The 14,661-nt window shown below is 49.1% G+C and overlaps 1 protein-coding gene across 1 annotated transcript in view; it reads right to left on the bottom strand.

The window, feature by feature from the left end:
- Window positions 1-14,661, bottom strand: part of INO80D (INO80 complex subunit D) — a 117,782-nt gene that overhangs the window by 72,270 nt on the left and 30,851 nt on the right. The window contains exons 2-4 of the mRNA XM_075318996.1: window positions 12,462-12,549; window positions 12,112-12,358; window positions 4,564-5,306 (exon numbers count right to left, since the gene is read on the bottom strand). Coding sequence (XP_075175111.1) covers window positions 4,564-5,306; window positions 12,112-12,329 — 961 coding nt within the window. The 5' untranslated portion in view covers window positions 12,330-12,358; window positions 12,462-12,549. The remainder of the gene's footprint in view (window positions 1-4,563; window positions 5,307-12,111; window positions 12,359-12,461; window positions 12,550-14,661) is intronic.

Genomic DNA, 14,661 nt, shown 5'->3' on the forward strand with positions numbered 1-14,661 from the left:
TGTGGATGGAGACCGGACTCCTGCCAGGCATGGAGACCGTGCTGGCTCCCACTTCAAGCCAGAGCCCAGAAGGGATGGTGAAGGAGCGCGGCATGTAAGGCTTCAGCCTTGTAAATCAACCTTAACAACACCGCCGACACAGTGGGGTGAGAAGGGACATGCCGGGAGTCCAGACATGGACCCGCTTTTCTTCAAACTCTTTCCAAAAGTCAAACAAATCAGATGAGAATGCATGTGTGGATGTATGCCTCCTGACACAAAGCAATAAACTGGCTAGGACTGGCTACCAGGGGGTGTATAAGCTCAGAGGGAGGAGCTACACTTTTAAGTGTAGTACTTTGTGTGTCCTCCGGAGGCAGAAGCTAAACACCCATGGTCTGGGTCTCCCAAAGGAACGATAAAGAAATAAAGATTATTATTATTATTATTACTACTACAAAACAGAGGGAGCTGTGCCTAGCAAACAATGAAGTGCACAGCACTGGAGGATCTTGGTCCCGTCAATCACATGTTTGTGGTTGTCAGGAGCTTGATACTGTCTGATGATCAGGGTCTCCATTAGATGTTCCATCTTCATTTCTCGCTTGATTGTTCCTACCCATACTTCCACCAGAATATACTCATTTGGGTCATTCCGTGTCAAGTGGACCAGTGGTCCCCACTCGACGTTCTCCGATTTTGCTGAAAATTTATAAGGATGTACATGTATGTTTGAAAAGAGGTTCTGTAAATTTTTAGGGCCAGATCTCAAATATATTGGGCACTGTTGACCTTTCACTGGAGGCCCCCCCCAAGCCTGCGGCTTCAGCTAAGAGGATTTTGCAAACTTTGGCACATAGCCATTAGAGTTCTATACTGGCTATGATGCTGAAATTTGGCATACTAGCTCAACTTTTGCTGCTAAACGCGATAAAATTATTACCGGCTATGACAAAACAATAATTCGGCCGCAATTTTGTGTCAAAGTAGCTTGCAAAACGCCTCGCATAAAATTTATGCCAAACTTTGCCCATATATAACTCAAGACCAAAAACCAATAGGAACTGGTGCTTTACCCTGTACAACAAACATCTTCACGACTTTGCATTGCTGCAATATCACGGTCAAAGCATATGTATTTGTGGAAATATTCACACCCACATATGATGAAAAACTTAAAAAAAAAACGAATTTTACCTATTTTTAGGTCAAATTTCCCAAAAAGGGTACCCCTAAAATATATTAATTCTGTTATCATTTGAAAGAGCACATTTTTCTCTACAAGGATCATTGGTTTTTTTTTTGGAGTCTCTCCATTTAAGAAAAGAAAAATGCCACTGAACATGGTGTTATTTATTAATACGCAATGAATGCTAACTGCACTATTCAAACCCTTGCGTTGGTTTATGGTGGTTATACCACAACCAATTTCCTAAAAATTGGTATTATAATCCTATTAAGAATTGTAATAATGCTGTCTTTCGAGAATTGGCAGTCCCATCGCCTAGGAGCCATGGCCGATAGCCGTGCAAGGCAAGTCGCGGGTGGTCTCTTTATCGCAGGTTCCAAAGCCTGAGGGTGGGTGTCTTTGCCTAGGATCTCAAGCCTAATATTGGGTATCTTTTGTTGGTTCCCAAGCCATAATGTTCAGTCTAAGTAAGTGGTCTGGAATTGTTGCTGAATTTGCAATGAAAGATGAAGGGTCATTTGACACCCTTGTTGCAGTCCACACTTTCTTAACAGTAATTGTGGAGTATCTCAAGACTCTCATCAATGGGATTCATCATATCCACTACTTCAGTGATGGATCTGCAGCCCAGTACAAAAATTTCAAAAATTTTCTCAACTTGTGCCACCACAATGCTGATTTCAATATCAGCGCTGAATGGAATTTTTTTGGTACCAGTCATGGAAAGTCGCCCTGTGATGGGATTGGAGAAACAGCAAAGAGGTTGGCAGCTCGTGCCAGTCTTCAACGCCCAACTGAAAACCAAATACTGACCCCGGTGGATTTATTCAACTTTTGCAACGAGCAACTGCATGGAATCAAGTTTTTTTTTGTTCCAAAAAAAAAAAAAAATTGACGAAATACGGGTAGTTCAAGAGGAAAGGTTCAAAGATGGACATACAATTGCTCGAACAAGAGAAAATCACCAGCTTTTGTGCCAATTGCAAACCTCCAGCCAGGGCAATACATTGCCTGCATTTACGATAGTAACTGGTGGATTGGAAATATTTCTGAAATTTCAGTCGACGACCATGATGCATTAATACATTTTATGCATCCTCATGGACCAGCTTCTTTCACTGGCCTGTGAGAAATGATACATGCTGGATTCCCGAGCAGTCGATCATTGCAATAATTCCAGCACCAGCTGCAACAGCAATGGGCCGACAATACAGCTTCTCTGAACCGATTACCGTATTTTTCGGACTATAAGACGCACCTGACCATAAGACGCACCCTGGTTTTAGAGGAGGAAAATAGGAAAATAAAATTTTAACCAAAAAATATGGTCATGACACACTGTTATGGGGCGAGGATCTGCTGCTGACACTGTTATGGGGGTAATGTCCCCAAATTCTCTACTAAGGTACCCCATTCTGATAAGGATCCTCCTGCCTTGTATATGATCCTGCTCATATACCCCCCATCCTGCTAATAATACCCCCATCCATCCTGCTCATGATATACCCCCATCCATCCTGCTCATGATATGCCCCCATCCATCCTGCTCATGATATGCCCCCATCCATCTTGCTCATGATATACCCCCATCCATCCTGCTCATGAAATGCCCCCACCCATCCTGCTCATGATATGCCCCCATCCATCCTGCTAATAATATACCCCCCATCCATCCTGCTCATGATATACCCCCATCCATCCTGCTCATGAAATGCCCCATCCATCCTGCTCATGAAATGCCCCCATCCATCCTGCTCATGAAATGCCCCCATCCATCCTGCTCATGAAATGCCCCCATCCATCCTGCTCAAGATATGCCCCCATCCATCCTGCTCATGAAATGCCCCCATCCATCCTGCTCATGAAATGCCCCCATCCATCCTGCTCATGAAATGCCCCCATCCATCCTGCTCATGAAATGCCCCCATCCATCCTGCTCATGAAATGCCCCCATCCATCCTGCTCATGAAATGCCCCCATCCATCCTGCTCATGAAATGCCCCCATCCATCCTGCTCATGAAATGCCCCCATCCATCCTGCTCATGAAATGCCCCCATCCATCCTGCTCATGAAATGCCCCCATCCATCCTGCTCATGAAATGCCCCCATCCTGGTAAATGGCGTGTATCCTGTGGCACAGGAAAAAAAAAATAAACGTTTATACTTACCCTTCCTCACTCCCTGAAGCACCGATCTCTGTCTCAGCTGCAGCGCCGCTGTGTGGAGCCGTCACCGGTGTCTGCAGCATCGCGTCTTCCTGTATGTGCCGGCGGTAAGCTGATTCTGGTGGATACTAGCGGCGCGCACAGCGATGACGTCATCGCGGTGCGCGCCGCTAGTGTCCAGATCAGTTGACCGCTGGCACAGACAGGAAGACGCGATGCTGCAGGGGGGCGGCTCCACACACGGTGACGGGTGAGTACACTGATTCACTGCACCCCGCGCTGGTTAAGATGCACGGGGGGCAGTGAATACAGCTGCACATGATCACTCCAGGCTGTAGTTGCCAGGGGTGATCACGGCCGGCTGCTAATTATGCACGCACCCCCCCCCCAGGCCCATCACCCCGCTCACCTGTCAGCGCCGGTTTCGCTGAGAGATGATGGGCGGGAGGATGGGCGTGCATATGTAATGAGCGGGCCCACGTGGTCACGGCAGGCTGTTACAGCCTGCTCGTGCCGCCGATGACCCGCTGCACCGCGGCACCCTCATTCCCCGCAACCTTATAGTCAGACCATAAGACGCACCCCCCACTTTCCCCCAACATTTGGGAATATTTCCACAAATACATATGCTTTGACCGTGATATTGCAGCAATGCAAAGTCATGAAGATGTTTGTTGTACAGGGTAAAGCACCAGTTCCTATTGGTTTTTGGTCTTGAGTTATATATGGGCAAAGTTTGGCATAAATTTTATGCGAGGCGTTTTGCAAGCTACTTTGACACAAAATTGCGGCCGAAATATTGTTTTGTCATAGCCGGTAATAATTTTATCGCGTTTAGCAGCAAAAGTTGAGCTAGTATGCAAAATTTCAGCATCATAGCCAGTATAGAACTCTAATGGCTATGTGCCAAAGTTTGCAAAATCCTCTTAGCTGAAGCCGCAGGCTTGGGGGGGGGCCTCCAGTGAAAGGTCAACAGTGCCCAATATATTTGAGATCTGGCCCTAAAAATTTACAGAACCTCTTTTCAAACATACATGTACATCCTTATAAATTTTCAGCAAAATCGGAGAACGTCGAGTGGGGACGATTTTTAAAACTGGTCCACTTGACACGGAATGACCCATTTATATTATTCATTCACATTATTAGTAGAGTAGTATATCGGCACAGGTCTATAGACAATTTCCCATTTAAAAAGATTGAGTAATAAGCCTAGTTTATGGACTTACCCAAATGTGGAAATAAATCTGAATCCAGTTGGCGCTTCTGCGTGCACAGTTTCATTAGTCTCTGCAGCCGGCTAACACAAGAGGAGTACGTTGGTAAGGCGGAGGCTGTCACCTGAATCCTGTCTGAACGTGGCGGATCTGTGGAGGGTGGAGGGGCAGGAAGTGGTCTCTTATTAGACAGAGTCTTGATTTGTGCTAGTGTGTGCGCTACGGGCGACGCTCCCTGTACTGGTAAGCTGGTATTCTGAGGCTGAGGCGACGTACAAGCCAGGCTCGGCGATAGCCCAGTGGATTTCAGTGATGTCGGTGCCGGTTGCACCAGCATCTGCTGCTCTTGAAGAGACAGAGGTTGCAGCTGAGAAGGTGCAGGTTGAGGACTAAAGTGCTCTTGATGAACTTTTATAATCTCGGTCTCTTTTTGCCGCTGCCGGTTCTGGGCCAACTTGCTTTGTAGTTTCTTTTTAATGCATGAACCTTTCTTAAGCTCTTCATCCTCCTCTTCAAGCGTGAAGGAGTCATCCAAGTCTGTCTCCAGGTAATGGAGGGGAAGCCTGGCTCCTGGAGGGGAAAGAGTCATACCATCTAGTCCATTGGGCATCTTCAAGGCCAAGGTGGGCACTGTTAAGCTGAAGGCCACAGTTTCCATTTGATGCCTAGGCTTTACTTCCTCCAGTGCATCATTCTTTTTCTTCCTTTCCTTTTTGGGGATAAACCCCAATACCTGCAGGTGACTGTTGCAGTACCTTGCAAAAAAAAAAAAAAAAACACATTAGTGAATCTGAGATGGAGAATTAAAGAGGTTATCCACAACTTTTACAACGATGGCCCATCCTTAGGAAAGGTAATCAATGTCTGATCGGCTGGGATCAGACACCGGCACCTCTTCCGATCAATGGCAGCAGGAGCTTCCCTTTCAAATCAATAGGAGGCGTATGTGCAGTACCCAGCCATGATCAGGAGATGGGGCATCTCTGGAACCGATCATTTCCGGCCGCCACCGGCACAGAGAACAGCTGATCGGTAGGGGTGCCGGATATCAAATCCTGGTCAATCAGACATTTTTGATGGCCTATCATTAGGAAAGGTCATCAATGTAAAAGTAGTGGACAACCTCTTTAAATCGGGGTTTAGAACTTACAGTTTTGTTAAACAATTGTACAAATCAGGTCATAAATAGAAGATATTGACGCTGTCTGGAAATTAAAAGTCTATGTCTAAAATGGAAGGTTATGGCAAAAATAAAAATTACATTTTTGTGTACTCACCGTAAAATGTCTTCCTTGGAGCCTCTCATTGGGGGACACAGACAGTGGGTAGTATGGTGTCTCCAGGGGAGGCGTGACACTAGATTGAAAAAGTGTTAGCTCCTCCTCCCACAGCATATACCCTAGCTAGGCAGGAAACTAGCTCAGTTTGGTGTAAAAGCAGTAGGAGAAGGACAACCATAACCACAAGGGTGGGAGCTGTGTCCCCCAATGAAAGGCTCCAAGGAAGACATTTTACGGTGAGTACACAAAAATGTCATTTCCTTTCTCGCCTTTTCATTGGGGGACACAGACAGTGGGACGTCCCAAAGCAGTCCCTGGGTGGAAACTGAACTATTAACAGTGTATATCCTCAGACTAAGAGCTGACTAACAACTGCAACTGCAGTGAACACATATCAAACACTGTCAACAAACCGAGCAGTGGCCACTTATAAATGGGCCATTGCTGCCTGAAGGACTTGTCTTCCAAGAGCAGCATCCTCGGAGGCATGCGTATGCACTCTGTAGAATTTTGTAAACGTGTGCACACTGGACCAGGTAGCGGCCTTGAAAAGCTGCGCCACCAAAGACTGATGACAGATAGCCCAGGAAGCACCCACTGATCGCGTAGAGTGGGCCCGCACAGATTGAGGGGGAACAAAACCTCATGCTTTGTATGCCTCACAGATGGCAGACCTGATCCATCGAGAAATCGTGGATTTAGAGGTCTGGTTGCCCTTTTTGTGTCCTTCTGAGAGGACGAAGAGGGCATCGGACTTGCGCAACGGCGCTGTTCTAGAGATGTAGATCCGCAGAGCTTTAACGAGATCTACGGTGTGAAGGGCTTTTTCAAAGGAGTGGACCGGGGCCGGACAGAATGACGGCAACACAATGTCTTCGTTCAAGTGGAAAGAAGATACGACCTTTGGAAGAAAGGCGGGGGAAGACCGAAGGACCACCTTATCGTGATGGAATATCAGGTAAGGTGAGCGACAGGAAAGGGCCGCCAGTTCGGACACTCGGCTGAGAGGTAATGGTGACTAAAAAGGCAACCTTCCAAGACAGACGTTGAAGAGAGAGTTCTCTCAGAGGTTCGAAAGGAGGAAGCTGAAGAGCTCCGAGAACCAGATTCAGATCCCCGGGATCTAAGGGGTGGCGGTAAGGAGGGACCAAATGCGCTACCCCTTGAAGAAAGGTATGGACCTGAGGGCGAGAGGCCAGCTGCTTCTGGAAAAAAAATTGACAAGGCAGAAATTTGACCTTTAAGGGTACTGAGGGCTAGTCCCGAGTCCAGACCGTCCTGCAGAAAGGCAAGCACATCAGGGATTGAAAAGGCAAGGGGCGACCGGTGATGACGGTCACACCAGGAAAGATAGGTCTTCCGGGTCCTGTAATAGATACTGGCAGAGGAGGGCTTCTGAGCATTAAGCATGGTATGAACTACCTTAGAAGAAAGACCTGACTTGGCTAGAATCAAGGATTCAAGCGCCACGCCGTCAAATGCAGCTGTGCTGTATTCTAGTGGAATATTGGACCTTGCGACAGAAGATCCGGGCGGTCGGGGAGACGCCAGGGAGTGTCGCTGAGAAGTTGGAGAAGCACTGGGTACCAGGCTCTCCTGGGCCAGTCCAGGGCCACGAGGATCACCGCCTTGATTTTCTTGATTACTCTCGGAATGAGAGGAAACGGAGGGAAGGTATAGGGCAGGCGAAACTGCGACCACGGGAAAACTAGAGCATCGGAGCCGAGCGCTAGCGGGTCTCTCGACCGGGATATGAAGGGATGTACCTGGGCGTTCATCGGGGACGCCATCAGGTCTACATCTGGGAGTCCCCAGCGAAGAGTGATCTGATTGAACACTTCGTCGTGGAGGGACCATTCCCCTGCCGCTAGACCCTGTCTGCTGAGAAAGTCTGTGGCCCAGTTGTCTACCAGCGGAATATGGACAGCTGAAATAATGGGAATGTGCATCTCTGCCCAAAGAGGAATCCTGGATACTTCTTTCATCGCTGCCCTGCTGCGAGTTCCTCCCTGACGGTTGATGTAATCCACAGCCGTGGCATTGTCTGACTGGATCCGAACAGGGAGACCCAATAGTAAGGGCTGAAAATTCTGAAGAACAAAAATATGGCTCTGATCTCTAGAACGTTGATGTGAAGGGAGCGCTCGGAGGGAGACCAGCGTCCGTGAACATTGTGGTGGAGAAACGCCGCTCGCCAGCCTATGAGGCTGGCATCTGTCGTGACTACTTGCCAGTGGACAGGACTGAGGGACTTCCCTTGAGATAGGGATGAGACTTGAGTCCACCAGACCAGGGAGTGGAGCGCAGTCCGAGATAAGCGAACTGACCGGTCTAGAGAAGCTGGATTCTTGTCCCAGAAGGATACAAGATCCAGTTGTAGAGGGCGCAGATGGAAATGGGCAAAAGACACGGCTTCCATGACTGCCACCATCTTGCCTAACACTCTCATCCCATTCCGAAGGGATGTGTAACGGCGGGAGCGGAGGGATTGGGCGGCCCAGATGAGGGAAGACCTCGTCTTCTGGAAGAAAAACCTGGGACTGCGACGTGTCTATCAGCATACCTAAAAAGGTGATGCGCTGACGAGGAATGAGGGATGACTTGTTGAAGTTGATAAGTCACCCTAGCCTTGACAGCGTGTCTAAGCATATCTGCACGCTTCCTGAGCAAACTTGAGGAGAGCTCCCCTTGACAAGTAGGTCGTCCAAATAGGGAACGACCAGAACGCCTCTGGGGAGCAAAATGGACATGACGGCCGCCATGACCTTTGAGAAGACCCGAGGCGCAGTAGCCAGTCCAAAGGGGAGGGCCCTGAATTGGTAATGACTGTGTCCTACGGCAAAACGAAGTAACCGTTGATGGGATACACATATGGGAATGTGTAAATAAGCATCTTGAACGTCTATGGAGGCTAGAAATTCTTCCGGTTCCATAGCGGCTAGTACTGCTCTCAATGACTCCATTCGGAAGGTCCGAATGCGTACGGATCTGTTCAGTCTTTTGACATCCAAGATAGGGCAGACAGAGCCATCTTTTTTGGGAACGGCAAAAAGGTTTGAATAAAAACCTTTGCCGCGCTGTTCCAGGGGCACTGGAATGATAACGTTTGCTTTTTGTAACGAGGCTATGGCCTGAAATAAGGCCTGGCTTTGCGTTTCGGACTTTGGGAAACGAGAACGCAGAAACCTGCTGGCCGGCAGGGAAGGGAAATCGATCTTGTAACCTGAGGTGACGATTTATCGAACCCAAGCATCGTGAGTGTGGTCTAGCCAGATGTCCCGAAAAAGCAGAAGTCGCCCTCCAACAGGAGTCGGATCTGAGGGATACCTGGCGTCATGCTGAGGGGGCCTGTGCAGGGCGAGGTCCCTTAGGTTTAGGTTGTTTGGAGTGGGAACGCCAAGAAGAGCCCCTTGTGGGGCCAGATCCTCGATCTGAGCGTTGGGACGATCCTTGTACTGAAGGTTTTTGGGAGACGGGCCAAAAGGACTGCCTGCGCCAAGATTTTTTTTTTTTTTTTAAATTCCTGGATACTGGCCGCTTTTGTGGTAGAATGGTACTTTTTCCACCCGTCGTCTCAGATATGAGTTTGTCCAGGGATTCTCCAAACAGGCGAAGACCATGGAAGGGGAGTGTGGACAAGGATTTCTTGGGGGCACTGTCCGCGTTCCATATCTTTAGTCACAGGACTCTGCGGGCAAAAACAGCATTGGCTGCCGTTAGGGTTGACAAACTAGCTGCATCTAGAGAGCCGTGAAGAAAATAATTAGAGGCTAGGGAGATCAAATCTAGGATCTCAAAAGCCTCCGGAGGAATATTACAAGAGCGAAGCATCCTGCGTAGGTTCTTACTCCACACACCCATAGCTCTCGCGACCCATGTCAAGGCAAACGGGGCGAAGAGAGGAGCCTGAAGCCTGGAAAATAGACTTGACCGCCGCATCAACTGCGCGGTCGGTCGAGTCCTTGAGACGCGCTGTCTGAAACAGACATAACCGTGTGTTTAGCCAGCTTGGATACCGGCGGGTCCACAACGGGGGGGTACTGACCAGGTCTTAACCATTTCAGATGGAAAGGGATAAGCGAATGAAGTGAAAGGTTTTTTATTAAACCTTCTATCAGGGTGATCCCACCGTTTAGATGTGATTTGACGAAAAACCGGATCCTGGGCAAAGGACTTAGAAGGCTTCTTTGCCCGCTTGATTGCTGACTGAGAAGTTGGGTCCGTAGGCTGATCTGAAATCAAAGAGTGATTGACAGCCGAAATTAGTGCGTCTTCTATATGCCTAGACTCGGAAGGGACATCTGAATCAGAGTCAGAGTCTTGGGAATCGTGACTACTAAAAGTCACAGAGCCTGGGTCAGACTGACCATCGTCCGAGTCGGAAGAGGCGTAGAGGTCGCAATGGCGCCTCTTGGAAGCAGCCTTTTTACGTTCAGGGGAAGAAGGACCAGACGAAGCAGGCGGGCTCCTCTGAGGGAGCTGAGCCGGGGGAAGGCTTCCTGAGGTTTGGGATATCTGAGTGACAAGGTCAGCTATCCTCTTAGACATTAGAAGAGCTCATGCAGGAATAACGTCATCAGACGGGAGTGCTGCCTGGCCGGTGGCCGGGGCAGAATCCAAAACCTGCGCGGCCTCCTGGTCCAGCAATGGGGTCTGTTGTGACACGGTAGTAGGGGCATCGCAGCCCCGGCATAGTGGATAGCTTCGGCCATTAGAAAATGAGCGTCCACAGGTGGTACAAGCATAGTACAGGTCCGCAGAGGACGCCTGGGAAGCTTTATCACCCTTGTGGTTACGCATGTCAGCAACAGAGTCCTACAGCCCTATAGGTTATAGGGATACTGTTACTATGAGTGAAGGAGCCACTAGCAGTATTATAAAGTGACTGCTATGCAGAGCCGGTATATACCGATAGCAAAATGGCTTATACTGTCAAACAGTCGGCATATACCTGCAGGCAGAGCCAGTATATACCGCTAGTAGCTGATATACACCGCTAGCCAGCAGGCGCACACCGCTAGAGAGACAGCGATATACTGCTGAGCAGAGCGGTATATAGTGCTGCAGAAGTGCAGAGCCAAAGAGGCGATCTCACCCGAGTCTGCTCCCCACGTGGAAAATGGCGTCCAGTGTTACTGGCAGCATGGAGGAGAGAGACGGCCCCCAGAGACTGACTGGTCTCAGGGCTGGGACTAAACGTGACGGCCAATCGGAAAGGAGCTGCTCCTGAGTGAGGGAGCGGCTTCCAGAGCAGTGAGAGGGGGCGTTGCTAGAATGCAGGCCGAAGCCGGGGGCTAAATTAATGATGCTTCCCGGGATCACGGCCTGCATCGGCCCACCGGCGCCTTTCCAGGCGGCGGTTTGGATGCAGGGGACAGATGACTCGTCGTCTCCCTACCTGCTCCTGGCTCCGTCTGAAGACGCGTCGGTGATGGATGCGGGGATCTCAGGGACCCATCTTCGGCTCAAGGCTGAAGCAGGTTCTCGGCTTAGCCCTCTGGAGCTACCTTGGTGTGAGGTGCTTCCAGGGAGCCTGGAGGGGTATGCAGACCCGACCACTTGGGCGCGAGGGAAGACTGACGGCTTGTGCACTCCAGGTTTCCTCTGCCCGTAAGCGGGGGGAACGAGGGTGGCAAGGCACCCTGGTATTGCCCCATAATCAAAAATAGGAACAAAATAAAAAATTAATAAAAAAATAAATAAAAAGCAATAAGCTGGCCTGGAGCTCAGGCCAGACATGTCAGCCTCCCTGCTGACACTAGAAAAAAAAAAAAAACTGAGCTAGTTTCCTGCCTAGCTAGGGTATATGCTGTGGGAGGAGGAGCTAACACTTTTTCAATCTAGTGTCACGCCTCCCCTGGAGACACCATACTACCCACTGTCTGTGTCCCCCAATGAAAAGGCGAGAAAGGAATCAGATTTTATTCTACTGTCTATTGTAAGAGACCAAAAATCAGAGTGCTAAACAAGAGAAAACGCTTGCACATTTTAGGATTACTGGTACATAGTGTAAAAGGCCACAATATACAACAAAACATAAAAAACACAACCAATGAAGCTGTTGGGGATCAGTAGATCCCTGCGGGCCCAGCTCCCGATATTTACATTGCAGTTGACTGTCATTTTCCCTGCGAGACTGAAGGACAAATGGAAGATTACATGCCGGTTTTATTAATTAAAGTCTTGCCATGTAATTGGCGACAGGCAGTCTCCATCTATAACTTTCTTATGCCAAAGTCCTCATTCAGACAAAAGTGACAGGGATGGTTGGTCCACTTACCTTCTATCCTCGGATTTCGGGATGGGATTAGTGCAACGTTGGCTATTGTACTTGGCCACATATTCACATTGCTTGAAGGGGGCTGTCTTGTCCTCTAAAACGTGACGGATACAAAAGGCGTAGCCGTTGAGTCTTCTCTGCTTGCAGAGTTTGGGACTGTAGGAGCATAGGGGCTTATTGTCAACCTCAGAGAAGTGTATGTGTTTGCCTTCATACATCACGTGACTCTGTTCCTTGTGAACATCAGCTGGAAGAACAATGATTGGAGTCAACAGTGGTTTCGTTGTGTGACATGGCCCGTCCTCACACACCGTATTGTATTGTCGCCATTAGGAAATATGGCACCTTACCTGATATCAAACTTTATGCATTTTATCTGCTTATTAGGTGGCGTGTCCTCCAACAAGACCTTCACAACAGTGAGCTAGGAAAGGTTCCCTGGAAAAAAAGGAAATGTATAAAATCAGAAAACATAATTTCTGTATACTGGAACAAAGAAGAGTACAAGTGTAAAAAGGCTTACAAAAAGCCATGAAATAAGGAAACGTCCTGGCACATCACCATCCGTGGAGCCGACTGTCAGACAACACCAATATGAAGAGAACACAAAATGGGTCTAAATTCAGAGTCTGCCTTTCCCAAAAACTAAACATTGATTAAACACAGGTGATTTGGGACCATTTGTTAAGAAACCGATAAAAACCAGTGTGAATCCCAGAGAGGCGCGCGGTCGACTGTAAGGGCGGCTTTGCACACTACGACATCGCAGGTGCGATGTCGGTGGGGTCAAATCGAAAGTGACGCACATCCGGCGTCACTTGTGATGTCGTAGTGTGTAAATCCTAGATGATACGATTAACGAGCGCAAAAGCGTCATTATCGTATCATCGGTGCAGGCTCCGACATTTCCATAATGCCGGTGCCGCGACAGGTACGATGTAGTTCCTCGTTCCTGCGGCAGCACACATCGAAGTATGAAGCCGCAGGAGCGAGGACCATCACCTTACCTGCCGCCGCCGGCTATACGGAAGGAAGGAGGTGGGCGGGATGTTTACGTCCCACTCATCTCCGCCCCTCCGCCGCTATTGGCCGCCTGCCGTGTGACGTCGCTATGACGCCGCACGACCCGCCCCCTTAGGAAGGAGGCGGGTCGCCGGCCAGAGCGACGGTCGCAGGGCAGGTGAGCGCATATGAAGCTGGAGTAGCGATAATTTTCGCTACGCCAGCTATCACAAGATATCGTACCTGCGACGGGGGTGGGGACTATCGCATGCGACATCGCAGCATCGGCTTGCGATGTCGCAACGTGCAAAGACCGCCGAAGGCTGTGTGCGCACGTTGCGTTCTTTGCAGCTTTTCAGTGCCAAATTGCATGTGTTCTGCTTCCCCAGCAAAGTCCATGAGAAGTCCGAAAATTCAATGCACACACTGCGTTTTTAAACACAGCGTTTTGGATGCCAAAAACCGCTGCGGAAAAAAAAAAAAAGCAGCATGTCACTTCTTTTGTGCATTGTAGCTGCGTTCGCCACCCATTGAAATCAATAATTTAGGTCAAAACGCAACCAAAATGCACTTGGACTGCATTTTTGTTGAGTTAGGCATGCTTTTTTGACAAACAAAACACAGGTCTTTCAGTCTCTCTCTGTCCGTCGGTCTCTCCCTCTTTCATACTCACCGTTCACAGACGCGGCGCTGCACGGCTGTCACACTGCTCCGGCGGCTTTTCCTCTTTTGAATATGCCGGCCGCTCATTATTCCATCTCGTATTCACTGCTTTCCCCGCCCACCGGCGCCTGATTGGTTGCATTGAGACAGCTGTCTCAGCGTGGGGGCATGTCTGACTGCAACCAATCACAGCCGCCGGGGGCGGGTCTATATAGTGCAGTAAAATAAACAACGTGCGGTCCGTCCCCCGTCCCCCCAATTTTGATACCAGCCAAGATAAAGCCACACGGCTGAAGGCTGGTATTCTCAGGATGGGGAGCACCCCCAGCCTAACAATATCAGCCGCCCGGAATTGCCGCATCCATTAGATGCGACAGCCCCGGGACTCTATCCGGCTCATCCCAAATTGCCCTGGCGCGGTGGCAATCGGGGTAATAAGGAGTTAATAGCAGCCCATAGCTGCCACGAAGTCCTAGGTTAATCATGGATGTGTCTCCCTGAGATACCTTCCATGATTAACCTGTAAGTTAAAGAAAATAAACATATACACCTGAAAAAATCCTTTATTTGGAATAAAAGAAAGAAAAAAAAAAAAAATACCCTCTTTCACCACTTTATTAAAATCCCCAAACAGCCCTCCAGGTCCGACGTAATCCACACGAGGTCCTCCGACGCTTTCAGCTCTGCTACATCAAGCTGACAGGAGCAGATGTAGAACACCGCCGCTCGCTGTCAGCTCCACGCAGCAACTAAAGTGAGCCTTTGATCAGCGATGAAGTCACTCAGGTTACCCACGGCCACCGCTCTCAGGTGGAGGACTCCAGCTGGCCACGGGTAACCTGAGTGACGGCACCGCTGATCGCGCTGCTCACTTCAGTCACTCCA

This window comes from Anomaloglossus baeobatrachus, chromosome 7, assembly GCF_048569485.1.
Source record: "Anomaloglossus baeobatrachus isolate aAnoBae1 chromosome 7, aAnoBae1.hap1, whole genome shotgun sequence".
Classification (NCBI taxonomy): domain Eukaryota; kingdom Metazoa; phylum Chordata; class Amphibia; order Anura; family Aromobatidae; genus Anomaloglossus; species Anomaloglossus baeobatrachus.